This window comes from Colius striatus, chromosome 6 (assembly GCF_028858725.1).
Source record: "Colius striatus isolate bColStr4 chromosome 6, bColStr4.1.hap1, whole genome shotgun sequence".
In the NCBI taxonomy this organism is placed as follows: domain Eukaryota; kingdom Metazoa; phylum Chordata; class Aves; order Coliiformes; family Coliidae; genus Colius; species Colius striatus.
In genome coordinates, this window is record NC_084764.1 from 34,134,395 (window position 1) to 34,152,720 (window position 18,326).

The 18,326-nt window shown below is 47.0% G+C and overlaps 1 protein-coding gene across 1 annotated transcript; it reads right to left on the minus strand.

Annotated features, from left to right (window-relative positions):
• Window positions 1-1,537: 1,537 nt before the first annotated feature.
• DNAAF2 (dynein axonemal assembly factor 2) lies at window positions 1,538-17,503 on the minus strand. The gene is made up of 3 exons (XM_061998850.1): window positions 15,761-17,503; window positions 5,193-5,339; window positions 1,538-2,934 (listed from the first exon to the last, which is right to left on the minus strand). Exons 1-3 carry the CDS (start codon window positions 17,432-17,434, stop codon window positions 2,374-2,376), a joined length of 2,382 nt encoding a protein of 793 aa, XP_061854834.1. The 5' UTR covers window positions 17,435-17,503; the 3' UTR covers window positions 1,538-2,373.
• Between the last annotated feature and the right edge of the window lie 823 nt (window positions 17,504-18,326).

Here is an 18,326-nt window from a genome sequence, read left to right on the forward strand (position 1 = left end):
TCCCAAAATAGTAATCGTTCCTGTTCAGCAACCACACTCTGGAAATGGGTTACTGGCTGCTGCTGGGCTGCTCGGAGCAGCCCCTACGCAAGAAGTGACCGCTGCTGTGTCTGCTGGGAGGAGAAGGACAAAACTTGTATTGAAGTGCATCTTTTCTGGTGCTTATCATGCTCTGGGGTGGGATTTTCCCCCGTGGGGCTGCCTCGGGTCCCACTGGCTGTGCCATCCTGCCTGGCGTCGCCTCGTGCCCCATCCCTGCGTCCCGGCTTGGTTGCGATGTGTTGATGGATATATGAAGGATTAAAAAAAAATCATTGTTTTTACTACAATGTAGAGAAAGATATGATTTTTTTAGTTCTGCCGAAATAAAATTCAGTTGTTTTGTAATAGCAGAGAAGTTCTTCATTCTCAGAAAATGATGATGTTGCCTTGGGTCACTAGAAAGTCAGACCAGGGACGGGGAGGGTCTTTAATCTAGAGGGCTGAACCCATGCTGTCCCCTGCCCTAGTGATGAGCATTACTTATCAATTGAGTCAGAGTAACAAATGAGTGGCAGGGCACTGCTTTTTGGTTGGTAAAGAAACCCCAAGTTTGCTTTCAAATTAGTCAGCTGTGTAAAGCCACCAGTAAAAAATACTGCTGTGTAATGGAAATGGGCTGAGCCGGAGCCCAGAGCCACAGAGGGGGAGAGCAGAGCTGGCCATTTGCTGCCGTCCAGTGCTCCTTCGCCCCTTTGAAGTCTAACAGTGCCACTGCTTTCACAGCACTTTGCTTTGAAGCACAATGGGCAGCAGTAGCACCCAAGCAGCGTTTTTGTAGAACAAAGTATGTTAGACTAAGGATCTTCGGCTGAGGCGACAGACAGGCAATGGTTAGAAGTTGATTTTTATGTCAAGAGATTTGTAGAGGGGCAAAAAAAAACCCAAAAACACAAAAAAAACCTCTTTGTTTAATTTGAGCAAAGGGTGTTGGTTGGTGCTCTTAGGACTCTGGCTACAAGCGACCTGGAATGGAGGGTGTGTTTCAAGGTTTCCCTTTTACCACTGTCACCTGCGTTACAGGTTGTGAACACATGGGTTAAAGGTTCGTTTGAGAGGGAGACAGGTTCTGTGGAATATGCTGAAGTGGCACACTGATGTTTATTTTGACTGATGCTCCGATTTTTTTCCAAGATTTTGTACCTGCTTTGGTAATTGCTCTGTTTCGTTTCACAAAGTCAGGGCTGATGCTAAAAACACCGTAGCTGCACCTCAGCCCGTTGGTACCTCCCCAGAAGAGCAGTGGGACAATGCTGATCAGGGTTCAAACCACTTGCCCTCTTCCAGCTGGCCAGGGCTGCACTGGCATACAGGGTAGGAGAGATGCTTTTGTCAGCTGGGGCTTCTGCTGAACCTACACCAGTCAAGCACTTGCCTTTAACAGAGAACTGGAGGAGTCATTCCAGAGCTGCTGTGAAACAAGACAAATTTAACTTTCCTCTAAAGCCTCTTTGTATCTTGTACGGCTCGAACGAAACAGAAGTGATTTCAGAAGCACTGAAGAAGGGAACTGAAAGTTTATTATTAGATATGTTCTTTTGGTTATCACACTTGAGAGAGATGAACCAGCAAGCAGACTGCTGAAGCTTGGGGGAAACTGTTTTGAGAAAAGTCAATCTAAACTGGATAAACTGAATCCATGTTACAAACTGTAAATTCTAAGTAGCAGGCTGCAACAAGAGAGGGTGTTTTTATTGTGCAGCTGCATGTGGTTGGTTGACAGTCAGGGGTATGTCTGGATGCTGCCAAACTGAAGTACTGTGCTAGGATGGAATACGTGGTATAAATGGTGATTATTTCTAGAAGACTAATTAGAATTTCTCTATGTAATTAGAAATTTCATTTGATTGCTAAAAATCACTGCAAGCCTAATCCTGCAGTTATCACAAAATGAAAGGTTTGAAAAATGATGAATACTGCTCATTTTGAGATGGACTAAACACAGCATCTCCCAAGGCAGCCATTAGAAAAAGGATATATACAAATATCCCTGTCGTGTAGCAAAGAGACTAACAGAAGTTCCTTCAAAAGCTGAACTGAACATTGTTGACATAACAGTAAAAAAATAAAAATATATTTTCTTCCACAGGCTCAGATTCACCTTCAACTGCATCTTCCTTGTGAGTAAAGCTATTATCAGCCCATACATGTGATAAGAAAATTCAAACCTATTAACTTCAAAAACTAACAACAACAGAAGTATTCTGTGTCCATGTGTAAACAGAACGATTTCAGTAGGAACCAGGGTTCTACCCTTAACTCTGAAGCCATAAACCAGCATGTGGAAGTCACAGTGAACGTCAAACAACAGAAGGAAATCCTGAAATAATTGAACTAGTCCAAATCATAGAGCAGAGAATTCTGAAACACAACGGGGCAGCGGGTTACATGATCCCTGAGGACCTGCACGGCCCCGTCCTGCGTGTTCCCCTCGCACAGGAGCAGGGCAGCTGTCTCGCTGTCTGGCCTGTGCCGGCTTCCTGGTACCTCCTCTGCTTCACCCCCTCTCACTCCTGCCTGCCCCTCCAGCACAAGACCCCCTCCCTTCTCAGACCCTGCAGCCACGGCCTTTTCACCTACTGCAACAGCACTTTCTAAATCTGTTTCTTTCCTCCTAGATTCGCTGGGAACTGCTGAACTAGTGTCAGAAGGTTCATGCTGCAAACAATGGTGTGAACTACAACCTACTTTTCCTATTGTTTCAGCTATTGCAAAAGATATGGAAGTCTGGTTGGTTTCTGTAGCATGTTCTCCTTTGACTGTGTCCACCGCAGTACAGTCTGTTTCTGCCTTTGTTTGAGAGGAGCTGCTGTTTGTCTGTTTGGCGAGCTCTCCTCCTGAGCTGTTAAGCATTTCTTCTTTTCCATCCCATTCAGAATGAACTGCTTCCTCCGTCTGTCAAGAAAATAAATGGATTGTTTGATACTTGAAACGGGCTGGGCACACAAAACCTCTATAAAGACAGGCCAAGACACTTGTTTCTCCCATGTCTACTTCCAGAAAGCCAAGTGAGTGCAGTGCTGAGGTTTTCCTGGTCTCGGATAGCGCGTGGGAATGAGTGGCAGGGAGGCCGTTTGCCTCCCCAGGGCTTCCTCTGCAATAGGAAATGCTGCTGGGCTGCTGCCAAGCGGCCACAGCCTCCATCGCAATTACCAGCAGGGAAGACTGAGGACTCACCACACCCAGGCTGCTCTCTAGAACTCAGGGGTCCAGAAAAAAATCAGCCAAGGGATCTAAACTCTCCTTGCAAGTGTGTTTTAACCTTACAATTAGGGAAATTACCATCCTGTCCTGTGTGGAAGGTGTAACTAGTAAATGAGCTGTCCTTCTCAATTGGCCTAAGGGGGTTAATGCTGCAATTGCTGCTGTCTGCCTCAGGAGAGTGAGCTGTGAGACCCAGTGCACTAAATAGCACTTACCCAGTTTCACCATTAGCTATTGGCTGCTTTGGCAAAAAACAGCTGTTAACTCCTATATTCCTATCAGTGGACAGTCAGGATCAGCTGGGAACCTGTCCAGGAGCAGCAGGATTCATGGATTCAAAGACCATGTCGCACTCTCACGCACCCAGCCCTCTCTGACCCCAAAGCCACTTTAGCAAGAAACAAAACAAACAGTGCTGAGTGCTTCTCAGCACTGGATGATTCTCCCACACGAGTGTGACAGTTAAGATTCCTTATCTTCCCTTTCCTCAGTACCAAAACACACACATCTGCTCTCTAACGGTGTGAATTTTTCATTTTTATGTACAATCCACACTAGCAACAGAAGTTAAGCCTGTCCATTAATACTGCAGCCATTATCTTTAGGGTAAGCTCCTCAGTCCTCCAGCTGAGTTCCAGAGGCAGCATGCTTTGTCTGAACTTGCTTCCCAAGGTGAACTATGTGAACTATGGTTTAGTGATGGGCTTGGCAGTGTGAGGTGACGGATTGGACTCGATAATCTTAAAGGTCATTTCCAACTGTAACGATTCTATGATTCTCTTTCTGCAGTCTCTAGTTTATGGCCACAGAAGGAGCCTGATTGTCCCTGCACATTATCTCTCCTTTATAAGTTATAAAGTTACAAATGACTTTCTGATACAGTATCTACTGAGACATCCCAGTCAATCTGGGGTGGTTTACCTCGCATTTTCCTCTTTACAAAACTAACATTCTCTTCATCTGTCCATCTCCTTTTTTGCAAAAGGAAGTCATTTTAATCCTGTGGCAGGCTTCAGAGACAGGCTGCCTTACTTCCTTTATACAGACAGGGTGATTGAGGAAGAAGGGTCACCTGAATGAGGCCTTAACCATTACAAGTAGTGAATTTGAGACCACTGTTCAAGATTTAGTGTCTCATGTTTAATTATCCAAACAACAGGAAACCACCAAGTTCCAACATTTGGGCCACACAGAGATAAGGAGACTCAATTATTCCCAGACAAAATTCTCAAGGTTTTCTGTGCCTGTGTGACAAGACAGCGAAGCAGTGGCTGAGACTGAGCACACTCTTCATCCTGAGGAACACTTTCCACTTCCTGCCCCCAATATGAAGTTTTTTGCCCCTCTACTCCCTCCTGAATCCTGGTCCCTCTGCGTAAGTTCACTCCTGGTTACCAGAAAGATGCCCCTGCATGCTGTAACCCTGGGCTCCAGTACACAAGCCCAAACTCTTGGGTATTTGAAGGACGTGGATGATTCACATCTTTATTTCCATTTTAAGAACATTCTGGTATTTATTCTAATGACATTTGCCATGAATTGTTTGTAGCACATTGTCATCAGCTCTGACCTGGAAGCACTTGAGATCCCTCTGAATGAGGGATACCTGGTAGCTACTTAGTAATTTTATTTTTAGTATCAATGAGAGATTTAGCCTGTGTGTGCCATGCCTGCAAGGAGAAAGCACTGCCTTCAATGACTGTATCACAGTTCTTCATCTTCCAAATGAAGTGCAGGAGGTTTCAATCTCTTGGTCACATTAAATGGCAGAAATGTGACTTATGCTTCTAAAATCTGACATTTATCCTCACAAATACACCCTACTCCCTGGTCTTCCCTGCTATATCAAGACAAAACAGGAACAAAGCCGCTTCGGTCAGATTCAATACTGTCTTGCCGGAGTCCGTAAATCAGTCAGCAATATGTACCACTGCCAGAGAGATCCTTACCTTCAGCCTGATTTGAATTCTGTCCTCAGTAACATCAAGCACTTCAATTAATGGCTGACTTTCCAGTGCTGATTGGGAGCAAAAGGAAGGGCATAAAACAGTGTCTAGAAATCCATCAATGTTTTCTTCACTGACAAACAGTCTTTCCTAAAGAAAAGAAAGAGGAAGTTATGTTCTTTTTGTACTACACTCCAGCAGTAATGGAGCAAGAAGCTTACTCCAAACAAAACCAGGACATTGATTCACAAAACAAGTTTCACAGCACACTCATGGCTCCATAAAGAGACTCTAAGTCAGACAGTCAGAACTAATGAGGTGAAATTAATTAAAGACTAGCGTCCACCTCATTTAGTTTTGAAGTATGGATAAGCATCATACACAAAGATAAAAGAAAGAGATGTTTTCCCTCCTTCAATCCATGACTCATACACAGACCTAGGCTCCCTCTGAAGAATGATTTGCACCCACATCTCTCCACCATTCTCACCTGTCTTAACACCAGGAAGGTGTCACGCTTTCATGGATTTGTTCCGATATCTTACTTTAGGAAAAGGCAAACACCCTCCTTGGACTGTCATTTTGAACCCTTAGCCTTCAAGATCAGAACTTCTACAGCAAAGGCTATGAAACATGCATAGCTGTATCCGTTTCACTTCCATCCAGGGAGGCTTCTCAGATCTCCTCTGAGGCAAGTGGAAACCGCAGTGGGAAGAAATAGAGGCATCCAGCTGAAGATGACTGCCTGGGACATGTTTTGAGGCTGTTAATACGCAGTTCACAAACAACATGAAACATGCTGCTACAGGTTTAAAGATTTAAATCAGTTACATGTAATTAAAGGTCCTAAAATATATCCTGGAGGGGCTATTTCAGAAGAGCTACAGAGCCTTCCCTGTACTGATAGTCTTCCTAAATCACCTACTGTAGCTGCGAGTTATGACACCACAAAAATAGTCTATCCTAGAGGATTATCCTTACGTTCTGTGAATGACTTTTCCTGTTTAACAATGAACCATTTAATTGGAATAGCAGGGGAAAGTTGCAAACCTTCAACTTTATGTCATACTTCTACGTTTCTCTGTCCAGTTCTACCTTGTTGTCAGCCTAGTGGAAGTTAAATTCAATTATAACTGACATCTTGCAGACCGAGAAGCAAAAAGGCAATTCTGCACATTTTGGGCCCCCCATGGATGTAGCCTTATGCACAGCCAGATGCTGCACTGTGTCTAAGGTACAAGATTTAACTGACATCCAAAATAAAAAGTTCAGCATGGGCAAAATAAAACAGCATCCTATTTTACTGCTATTGAAATTAGAAATCACAATATGAAAAGATGTAACATACCTATTGCTGGTTCTCAAAACCAGAAGACTGAATTCAATTTGTATCCAGAAAGACTAAAACCCAGGCGAACATCCAACATCAGATGCTGAGACAGTTTGTGGACTCGACTACAGCAGGGTTGCCCTGACAGAAAACCCTCCAGTAACAGACCTACTTCTTGCATTTTTGTATATGCAAAACCTATTCCCTGTACTGAATCCTGCAGAGTTCAAAAGGAGGTGTCAAAGAAGCAAGGCAGGGAGTAAAGACACAGAAATCCATGTGGCACTGAAACTCTCACAAGCTCACAAATTAGATCACTGGCAAGGCCTTGGGCAGCACAGGAAAGACGTTTCCACCTCTGCCAAGTATTGCTTTGCCCACGCATCACAAGCAGAACAGCTCAACTTCCCTCTGCGGGGTTTTGGGCACGCTGCCAGACGCCATTGCAGCGCAGCCCCTCCTGGTGTCCTGCCTCCGCCTCCAAGGGAAGCGCAGCAAAGCACCCTCTGCTCTAGAACTACCTCTCTCCTAACCCAGCTGAGACACTGAAATCACCTGCCAGCAATTCACCTTTAGCTGACACCTCCGCTCCTTTGCACTCTGCAGTCTCATTTGAAGAGCAAGAATGTTTTCCTAAAAGCAGGAGACTCAAAATTTGAGGGAGGCTAAAGAAAGAGACCACTGTTTGTTACTGTTTTTCTATTTGTACTGCTGCTACAAGATCTCCACATCCTGACACCCCTTTGGGAAAAGAAGCACCGTGGGTTTTGCATCTCAGCAGTCTCTCTTTTCTCCTGGACTGCTACGACTGTGAGCAAGTCTGTTTACCTTCTTTTTTCCTATATATGTAAAAAAAAAAACCCAAAACACAATCTTTTCTCCTTCTGAACCTGCATTTGTTTGGTTTAGTGAGAGCAAAAGCCTTTTGTGAAAGGACTCTCTTACTGTGCATTTTGGTGTCTGACCTTGCTCACGTGCACAAGCAGCATAACAATAAAAAGAAATCACGGGTACAGAAATTGGGAGGAGAGATGCCTGAAAAGCCAAAGGGCAATGAAAAGTTTTCTCTTATAGCAAAATATGGCAAATTGCATCTTTAGGTCACTTTGTCTGAAGTGACTTGTCTGAAGGGTGACTTGTACATGCTGCAGAAATGTTGCCTCTCTAAGTCAGTAGTGGCAAAAGGACCACTCTGCTCCAGGGCTCAGCACCTGGCATGCCAGGGAATGCAGGAACGCTGCCTCAGAGGCATTTCGGAAAGAGCAGGAGATGGTTTACACACACCAAAGCAGAGATACAACAAAGAAAAGTGGGAGGACCCTTAGGAAAGAACGTGAGGTTGAGAGAATTCTGTACAGAAACTGTCTCCCCAGCACCAGCCTTGAATCATGGGCACAGGAAGAGAGCAACAGCCATTCCTCCTCAAGGCAAATACGACTTCACACTTAGGTAACAAACCTAGTAAATCTTTCTGAAGGTTTTCTCTCTGATTAAAAACAAACTATTTTGTTTTCTTCACAGAAAATACTGTTAGGAAAGAAAAAGTGAGCGGAAGGTCTGTTCATCAATACTTTGCATGAGGATAAAAAGTAACTGCTTGTGATGATGTTCCTAGCATTTGACTAATCACGATAACTCCGTTTGACCAGGTTTCCCACCAGCTCGACACTGTACTCTCAGAGTACTTCACTTACATCTCAAGTAAGTATTTAAAATTTTATCACAGCACTACCCAGTGGTCTGCCATAAATCACAGTACCTTGTATGCACAAGCAATGCTGTTTGTTATCAATATAATGATTACCATTAGCCTGCTCAGACAGTCGGCAGCTGTAATTCAGGCTTTGCATTCACGGCGAGTACATGCCAAGGCATTTGTATTACTGCAGATGTTATCAAAGCACAGACCTTGAAAAAAATTATTCAGGAATTTACTTTAAAGCCTGTTTGCTCTGGCTTGGAAGAGCAGCAGAGGACAACCATCTGCAGATGATTTCAATGACCCTGTAAAATAATTCCTCAGTTTAAACAGTTGATTTTTCTAATATTTATGATACTCTCTTAGCAACTTAGAATTAAATTTGTTCTTCCCTGCACATACTGTCATCTGCTGTTTGGTACACATTCATTTTTCCCTGTGACTAAACTGAGACCAAATTAACATAAATGTTAGCAGGACTGACTTTGGTAACACTCATCATTCAGAACAGTCCTCGCACTGCACAGCACCCAGCGGCAGCAGCGCTGTGCCCCCACACCTATCCTTACCATTGCTTTATCCAAACCTGTAGCCAATTCCCATTCAGAGTTATCTCCCAGGCAGGCTGCAACAGTTTTGAAAGCGGGATAGGTTTCAGGCTTACATTATTTGCATGTCTTCTGTAATGAGAAGCATAGGCCAATAAGAAAAGGGGCTTGGATCTATGTATTTCCTGGCCCCTCGGTTTGTAGCGTCCCATTGCAAACCAGCTAGGCATGGGAATCAGTTTTAGTGAATGAAAGTACCTGTATTGGGAGTGAAAACTTTAAGGTTTTCATCACTGCAAAGATTAAAAAGCTCAAAAGAAGCTGTCATGAGCTCACTCAGTACGTTAATAATGTTTCCCAATGTGTTTTGTGCAAGTATGGTATTCCCACAATGCACCTACCAATTAAAGGCTATTCAGAAATTAGTTTATTTTATACCAGAAGCAAACTAATTATGTTTCTTAATGTAGTTTAGAAAAGAGATTACTTTGAAAAAAAATCAAACAATAAGTTTGTTCTGTTCTCCTTTTCTGTCCTCCTGCGCCCTTCCAAAAAAACTTGCCAAGAGCCCTGAAACGTGGAACACAGAATTAACTGAACCAAAAATAAACTGTTGTAGGACTAAGCACAACAGTCCTAGTTTCTAGCATCATCTTCTAAGTGACCTCTAGCTATTATATTAATAATATAATTTACAGTAGCTTAGGAGTTGAAAATGATGATGATTGTCAAAGAAAGCATGTAACACAATTCAAAATGCCTTGGAAACAAGGGCAAAACCTAGTAGACAGAGCAGTACAGCCAGCCAGACTGCCCCAGCCAGCCAAGACACAGCACCTCTGTTTGGCCCTGTGAGGATACTGCAGCATCCATTCAGCTCTCTGGTACAGCTTTCTCCCTGAAAGGTGGCATAGGCTTAAAACATCAATCTTAAACTTCACAGAATTATAGAATGTTAAGGGTTGGAAGGGACTTCAAAAGATCTAGTCCAACCCCTCTGCCAGAGCAGGACCACCTAGAGTAGGTCACACGAACTCATCCAAGTGGGTTTTGAATGTCTCCAGAGAAAGACACTCCACAACCCATTTGGGCAGCCTGTTGCAGTGCTCCATCACCCTCACAGGGAAGAAGTTTTATCTTGTGTTTCTTTGGAACCTCTTATAGTCCAGCTTGTACCTGTTGCCCCTTGTCCTGTCATTGGCCATCACTGAGAACAGCCTGGCTCCATCCTCCTCACACCCACCCTTTACATATTTGTAAACATTAATTAAATCATCCCATCACAGTTCTCTAGGTTTCATCCATGGTTGACTCTCAAGCCAAGAGATACACTTATCCACAATTCTGAGATGGCTGTGCACAAGGACAGCCCACGGAAGCACATCCAGCCCACAACCTTCTCCACGTGCTCCCAGTGTGAAGAGCAGCACAGCTCTGCCGCCCGCAGCTGCCTGTGGATGACTTCTTTGCCAGGGAATAGCTGGCCTCTCGGCAGCCCCACGCCAGGCCCATGGCCAGTGTGGCTGGAGAGCACAGGATCTGCCTGGGCACAATAGATCTGACAGCACACAAATACCGAGTTCAATGAGGTAACAAGAAGATTAATTACAAAGACTCACAGTCCTTCCATTATAAAGGCAACTAAAAATCATATTGTTCTCATAGGGTTCTTGTGTAAACAGGTCACAGCGAGTGTTTGTCTCAGAGGAGCTGCCCCACAGCATCAGCTGTTGCCAAATCAGAAGTCCAAGGGTTAGAAAACAACACGTGAGAGTTGGTGCATGCAGCAAGCAGAGGGCACAGGGCTTCAGTGTGATTTACCAACTGCTTTCTGAAGGAAAGAGCAACAACAGCTTCAAAAGGATCTCCTGGACAAGGTACTGGTGGCTGTGCCAAGCAGAAAAAAAAAAAAATCACACTTCTTTTATGCTCAGCAAAACACCCATCTAAAACCTTCTCCACGAAGGCATCAACATTCACACAGAAGTTATAGAAGGCTTTGTATCATTATGCAATTCCCCTGTAGAGACCTGCGTTAAGTAATCTCCACAAACAGTGTAACTCATAGTTACTTCCAACCATGAACTAATCAGGAATGCTTAGGATAATATTTATCATACTGTTAATGTTAAAAAAACATCATCTCAATGTATAGTAAAGCAGAGGAAATGTTGCTCCCTGCTGTCTCTGGAGCCCTGTGAGGCTTTACATGAGTTAAATCTTAATATTCCCCATGACAGAACATGGGTTTTTATGACCAAAGAGATGGGCTGACAGTGGAAGCCCAGGAGGGAAGTGCTGACAGGAGAGTGAACACACATCCTCCAGACAGATTCAAGTCCAGTGGGAAGGGCAGGAAGGGTGTGGATGAGCATGAAAGGCAATTATTACTTTAACTAATCTTTTTTCTAATCATATGAAAATGAGCACACATGACCTGAAAAACACAGGCAGAACTAATGATCTACCAAATGTGTTTTACATGCTAGTGTAACTAAGCCACCAAGTCTCAGTAGTTCAGAGACACTCACCAGAAAACTCGGGTTTATTTCTGTGAAGAATTGAGCATTTAACCCCAGGAGACCAAACATTAAAAAAATGGTGCTTTATGAAGGCAAGATTTCCATAATTGCCCAACTCTGCTGTAAACCAGGACATTCTGGGATGTGTTGTTCTCGGAAACCTTGCCTGGCAGGCTTACAAATTTTATTAATGGTTATTTAACTCTCAACCATTCTTTTTTTTCATAGTTTACTCTGCAGGCCCTGTTGTCTTCAAATGAAGGGGAACTCTCTGCAGCAGGAGTTTCCTAGGCCCGAGCTCCTATGATTTAAACAAATGGCAGTGAGATGTAGAAGGCACTGGTGGATAAGCTGTGATAGAGTGTAGCAGGGGGAGTGCAGCACACAGCTGGCATTTCAGGCAAAGAGCAGGCAGTGATTCTGACAGCAGGGAAGCTGGTCAACTTTCTCAGATCCCTGGAAAAACAGAGCCTGGAGCCAGCCCTGCAGAAAGATGGATGCTGTGTGGTCTCTGGTGCAGTGACTGAGTACAAAGCCAATGACAAAAGATAACTTTTAAATCCCTGAAATATGTGACCTTGGTCCATGAAGTCCAAAGTTACAGAATCCTTATTTTTATAGGATTTCTACTCACCACTACAAGTGCATGGACATTATGGTTTTGTCAAGGAGCACAACTACTCAGAGAGAAAGAGAAGAAACGGCTGCAACTGCTGATATGAAGTCAAAGCTTAGAGTCAGCAGAGAGCTGTCTGTTGTATGGGAAAGCAGGAAAACCAAAGCAACATCAAGAACTATCAATGATAGAATACTTGTCATGACACAGTTAAAGTCCAAGGAGGACTGTTGCAGTGTAAAGTCTTGCTGAAAATAAGCACTTGCTGGGGTGGGAATTCAGACTGCTCAGCATCTATGGAAACTGAGCTCTAAATATATCATCTTTCAGCACAGGGATGCAAACGTATCTGACTACAAAAGGAAAACCAGTCCTTGAAATTCTGTTTCAAGAATGGTGTCCTAGGGACAAGCTCAACTCATTCTTCTACCAATATCTGTATCAAACCAATTTCCAAGAAGAAAAGAGGCCAATGCGATAACAGGAACAGCACGAGCAGGCGAGGCGGGGCTGCGCAATTACCAGCACCACTATCGCCGTCTCAGCCCCGGCAGAGGCACAGAGGCAATCACAAGCCAGCGCTGCATCACAGCCCAGGGACCGGGCTGCTGATGAGATGCATTCTGCTCCCGAGGCAAGCAATTAGCTTAACGCCTTTTCCTGGCTCTTTGGCAAGTTAATGGGAGACAATTCCACTCCAAGCTTATCAGGGCACTGTAATGGCCACCGCAGCACCAGCTATCACCAAGCTGGGCAGATTTCTGAAGTAACTAACCCAGTGTCCTAGTTTTGCCTGGGATAGAGTTCATTTTCTTCCCAGTAGCTGCTAAAGGGCTGTATTTTGGGTTTAAGCTGAAGAGAATGCTGATACCACAGGGATGTGTTGGTTATTGCTGAGCAGTGCTGCACAGCATTGGACTGTTTCTGCTTCTCCTCCTGCCCCACCAGTGAGTGGATCAGAGTGGTGCAGTGGGGGAAGCCAGTGTGTGCACAAGAAGCTGGGTGGGAACATGGCCAGGAGAGCTGACCCCAACTAGTCAAAGGGTTATTCCATACCACAGGATGTCATGCCCAGTATAGAAACTGGGGGGTTGGCTGAGGGGGGTGGAGATCACTGCTCAGGCATCAGTCAACAGGTCAGGAACAATTGCAGTGGGCAGCACTTGCCCTTTTGCTTGGGATTTGTTTATCTTCATTACTGATATTATACTGTTATATATTCTTCTTACTGTTATTATATTTTATTTTAATTTAGTTATTATTCTTATCCTCATCCACAAGTCTTGACTTTCTGACTCCCCTCCCCATCCTACCGTAGGTATGGGGAGGGGGAGGGAGCGAGCAGCTCCCTGGGGCTGCATTGCCAGCTCGGCCTGAACCATGACACCAAGCAAGAAATCTGTTTCATGAAACAAACACAGAAACCCTCAGTCTCAAGTGAAAAGCAACTTCCCAGAAGACAGCAGAGCAGGAACTTCATATATGTAAAAAACACTGGCCCCTTCTTTCACTGTGCAGTGTCCTCTGACAATGCTGCTGTGGGAGAGGAGATTACAGACAAGCAGACAGCAGAGTGCCTGGGAGCTGCAGGATAAAATTCCTGCTTACCCAGGCCACCAAAAGCTCTCCAAAGTGATTAAACAGGGTGCTGCTACTGTGTACATTCCTAAAACGCTCTTCCATGACTGATGCAACTCCTGCAGATCTCAATGCAAGAAGCGTAGCTCTGATTTATAGAGAGATTCTAAGCAGAAAAACACTAGAGATAACAGCAGACAAATTGAGGAAATCAGTGTAAGTAGGTTAGAAGCTACCATGAGCAAATAGTTAATGGACAGAAGACAGCATATAATAGTAGCTCTAATGAAATATTAATTTTTCTCACTTCCCTCTGAGTGAATGCAGCTATCGGCGCTGGCACAGGCACTTTTGGGAAATAGCACGGTTCAGGAAAAAGCAAACAGAACAAATTACTTCAGATTATTTCAGCTGCTTCAATTTGCAGGCAGTATGCAAAAGGACTGCACCCCAGAAGAAATAAATCTTTTTTAGCCTGCTACATGAATGAATAGCTGGGAGGCCTGTGACTAATGCCTAATCTCCTCCTACTACTACTCCACCCGAAACATTTTCCAATCTATAATAAATTCAGCACATTCAAAGATTTTTTAACTCACAAAACAATAATGTTGGCCAAAATCCCATTCCTGCATGCCCTTTTAACAATTTTCAATCAAAAGATGTACCCCCAATCATAACCAACACCAAATGCACATCCCAAACACCAAAATCATCAGACTGAGATCAAAGTGCACAGAAACATCCATCAATCACAGTACTAAAGAGATACACACAGTCACAAAAAGCAGCTTCCCTCAAAACCTGCATTTAGACATGCACAGCATAGAACAAGAAGGAAGCACGTGGACACATACCACAGCATCTGATGAAAGATATTGAGACTATCTGAAAAAACAGATTAAGTGCCTGTAGTTCCTACCCCATGCCTTCTGGAGTTATGCAGAAAACAGGCTTATTTGATGTCACATCAGCCCCCAGTACTCTATCACACCAACAAACAGCTGCGCCCACTGTTCAGTGGCCCCACTTGCATAGGCTTACAGGCTCCTGCTCCAGTAAAGGTTCAGCATAAGGAGTTCTCAATAAATTCATAATCTCCGATCCCCAAAATGAACAGCTCCTCCCTCAAAGGAGTTGCTATTACAGAAAAGGTATGCAGCCTGCTGAATGGGAAATGTAAAGATTCAGCTGCACATATTCTAATAGGATAGGATCTTCCAGAATCATGCAGTATGTTCTAATTGTAGGAATGGAGCAATTAAGACAATCCAGGCCATCGTCGCAATGTACTTTAAGCCTGCCAGTTTTCTAGACTCGAATTCCCATGGTACATGACTCAAGCTGCAAAGGATTTTATTCTAAAGTAAAGACAGACTCCAAATCACACATCTGAAAGGTTACACAAGAATTGTCTAAGTCTTAATGCTGGTTTGAAACTCTGAGCTTACAGAATCATGTAGTTCTCCATAAAAATGGTGTGAGTGCTTCTTGACAGCAAGAGTGCCACAAGGTGAGAATCCCTTTGCAGTGACACAGACAGTTCTCAGACAGCCAGATGTGTCAGGCATCGCAACCTCCTCCCACTACAGGGAGGGAGCATCACTACCCAACAACCCATAAAATAATAAACCATCTAAACTAGAATCATACTCAGACTGGTAAGAAGATGAACTAGCCCAGTAAAATGGCAATCGACAGCAGTTCACAGCTGCTGTTTACTGTACTACTCTGAACTAATGGGTGTTTCTGCAGCTTTAAAGGGGAGCTCTGACCCAAAATATAAGCACACGCCACTCACACGTCTGCATTTCCTGGCACTGTGTGCTTGTGTACGTATGTCTGGTGTATTATAAACATCTTTTCTTCATGTGAATAGGCCAGATGAGTGATTTACACAGCTTTAAAAGATAATGCTAAGGACATAGGCCAGACTTTGTTTTCACTCATAATCAGAATTTCCCTGACAACAAAATCAGTGCAGGAGCCAGAAGTCATTACAGTTCCAAGGACAAACATGTCAGCTCTGTGGTATAACCTTCACACTGTTCATACAAGACTAGCACTAATTAGGTCACTTTGCTTACATCTGGTAACAGCTCTCTGAGGAAAGCAGCTTCAGTCACGACCAACTTTTTGAACTCAGACCAAACACCTAGCAGCTCTCTCAAACATCACTCCTAAACGGATCCAATCAGCAGAAAAACCACACACCACAGCACAGCAGCCACGCTCTGGGGAGCATGATGCGATGCTGCTACCATTTTTAAGCTGTTACCTGCAGAGTGGAGGCATCAAGGCCAAAGCAGAACTTCTCCCAGGGCCCAGTGCTGCCAGGGGCCTTGGCAAGCCCAATGACAGCGTTGTGGGCAGACACACTAATGCTGGTCTCAGGGGATGTCAGCCTGTTTGCAGCAGGAAACTGTAAGAAGAGGGCATAGGCACCAGTGGCACTGGAGAAGCGTAGGCTGTAGTGGTTCGTGCCCACGTCCCCACTGAGGCTCTGGGGCTGGATGGTGGCCACTTGCAGAAGCAGCGTGAGGCAGGCCTCATCCTGCCGGCACTGGAAGGGCGGGCACACGGCGGCCTCGGGGCTGCCGGAGCCCGGGGGTAGGGCCATCTCATCGGGGCTGTCCTCCGCCGCCGGTGGAGGGCACGGAAGGGCGGCCTCAGCGAGGCCACCGGGCGCGGCCGGCTCAGGGCTGGCGCTGGGAGTGGGGGAAGAGGCGCTAGAGCGGGTCGGAGGCGAGTCGCGGCTCGCGGGTGGCTCGCAAGGATCCGCGCCGCCGCACGTGCTTTGGAGCCCGCCGCCGGGGCCAGGGCCTAGGGGAGGCGTCGCGCCGCCGGCCGGCTCAGCCATCAGCGGCTCGCCCTGCCCCTCTGCACCGGGCTCGGCCTCCTCCAGCCGCAACCCGGCCGGGCCCGGAGGTTCCTGCGGGTCGGGCCGCGACAGCACGGGCAACGTAACAAGCAGCTGCCGCTGGGCCTTGTTGAAGGCAGCGTGCCCGCGGCTCTCATCCACGTCGTAGGGGAGGCGGAGGCGCAGGCGGTAGGCGGGGCGCTGAGAGTCTAGGCGCAGCTCCCGCCCGTGGATCTCCAGCGCGGCCTGGGCGGCGGAGCGCAGCAGCGGCAGCTCCACCGTCACCACCAGCTCCCGCGGCACCGGGCTAGGCGCCGAGTCACGGCAGCACCGATAGTCTTGCAGGTCCACGTAGGAGCGGTAGCGGATGCTCCAGCGCGGCGTGGTGGGGCCAGCGGGCCGGGAGGGCGGGGTAGCAGCGGCGGCGGGCGGCGGGGAGGGGACTGGCAGGAAAGAGGACGGCAGCGGTAAGTCGGAGCTGTCGGGCGGCGGCGGCGCGGTGGCGCCGGGCAGCGGGGTGCGGATGACGGGCGCCTGTGGAACGCCCTTGTACTTGGTGCCGCGGAGGACGGCGGCGTTGGAACGGTCGAGCTGCACGGCGCAGTGACGCTCCACGGCCTCCAGCGCTGTGTCGCTGAGCAGGCGGCGGAAGCGGGCGCTGCAGGCGGCCAGGCGCAGAGCCGCCGGGTGGAAGACGACGTCGTAGACCAGGCGACGGCAGCCGCCGCCGCCTAACTCCTCCCGGCCAGGCGCCAGGCTGTATGGCACGGCCCAGCGCTGGCCGCCGGGCTCGGCGCGGGCCTGCGGTGCCCCGATGTGTGGGTTGCTGCAGACGTTGACGTAGCAGCGGCGGGAGCCGGCCTGGCTGGTGCGCAGCACGTACCCTGCCTCGGGGTGGACGAACCGCACCTCCACGCCGCGCTCCCGCTCCAGAGCCGCCACCTCCTCCTCGTACAGCCGCCGCTGCTCGGGATCGGCCAGCTCCGCCGCGTACTCGGCAAACAGCGCCCGAAACTGCTCGTCGCGGAAGGCCCGTTGGAGCCGCTCCGCCTCGTCGGCGCTGAGCTCCAGCTCCTCCAGCCGCCCCTCCATGGCTCCGGTTCCGCCTGGCCCCTCTTGTTGCTGTGGAGACACCAAACATGGTGGGGCGGCCGGGCTCGTTGCTATGGTGACGGCAAACAAGATGGCGCCAGGGCGACTTCCGGTTAGTTGCTATGGAGTCGCCAAACAACATGGTGGCCTCGCCTAGAGAAGAGCTTTCCCACTTCCTCAGAGTCAATTACTCTCCACTCTTGAGACAGCTGTCCCGGCCTCTTTTTTCACCTCAGTGGCTTCGTGCTGGCTCGCAGCCCTCATCCCTGCCTTTGCCCTCCTCTCTGAGCTGGCACTGCCTTCCCCTTCTGGCCCAGTCTCCCCATTCAGTCTCTTCGGTGCCTTGGGTTTTGATCCTCGACTGGCTCCCACCTTTGGCTTCCATCCACACCTCAAAGCCCCACCAGAGCTTGTACCCCACTGTCCTTCCCCAGCTCCTGTCCCCTGAGCCATGGTCAATGTGACATCAGCACAGTAGGAAGGGGCCTGTGAGACAAAAGAGCTGGTATGGAAGGTCCCATCTTTCTACACTCCATTTAGGCACGCTGGGGTAGCACCAGTCTACTCCCCTGGTCTCAATGCCCACAAGTGATTGCAGCAGGCCTTTGCTTAGTTCTATCAAAAAGGGAGTGGGTTCATGTGCTGACAGGCTGCTCTCTGCTGTAACCCAAATCAACTGCTGATGCAGAAGTTAGTGCTGCCAGGTCTCAGCTGTTTCCCATTTTCCTGATTACTTCTTCAGCAAGAATTCCTACTCCCCACCTTCTTCAGAAGTTTCAAAGGACCATGTCCCTGTTCCTCTTACATTTCCCTTCCCTTCCTGTGTCATGCTATCTGCAGAATGTGTACTGCCACCAGTACACATCATCACCATCTTCTCTACCCTTCCTGT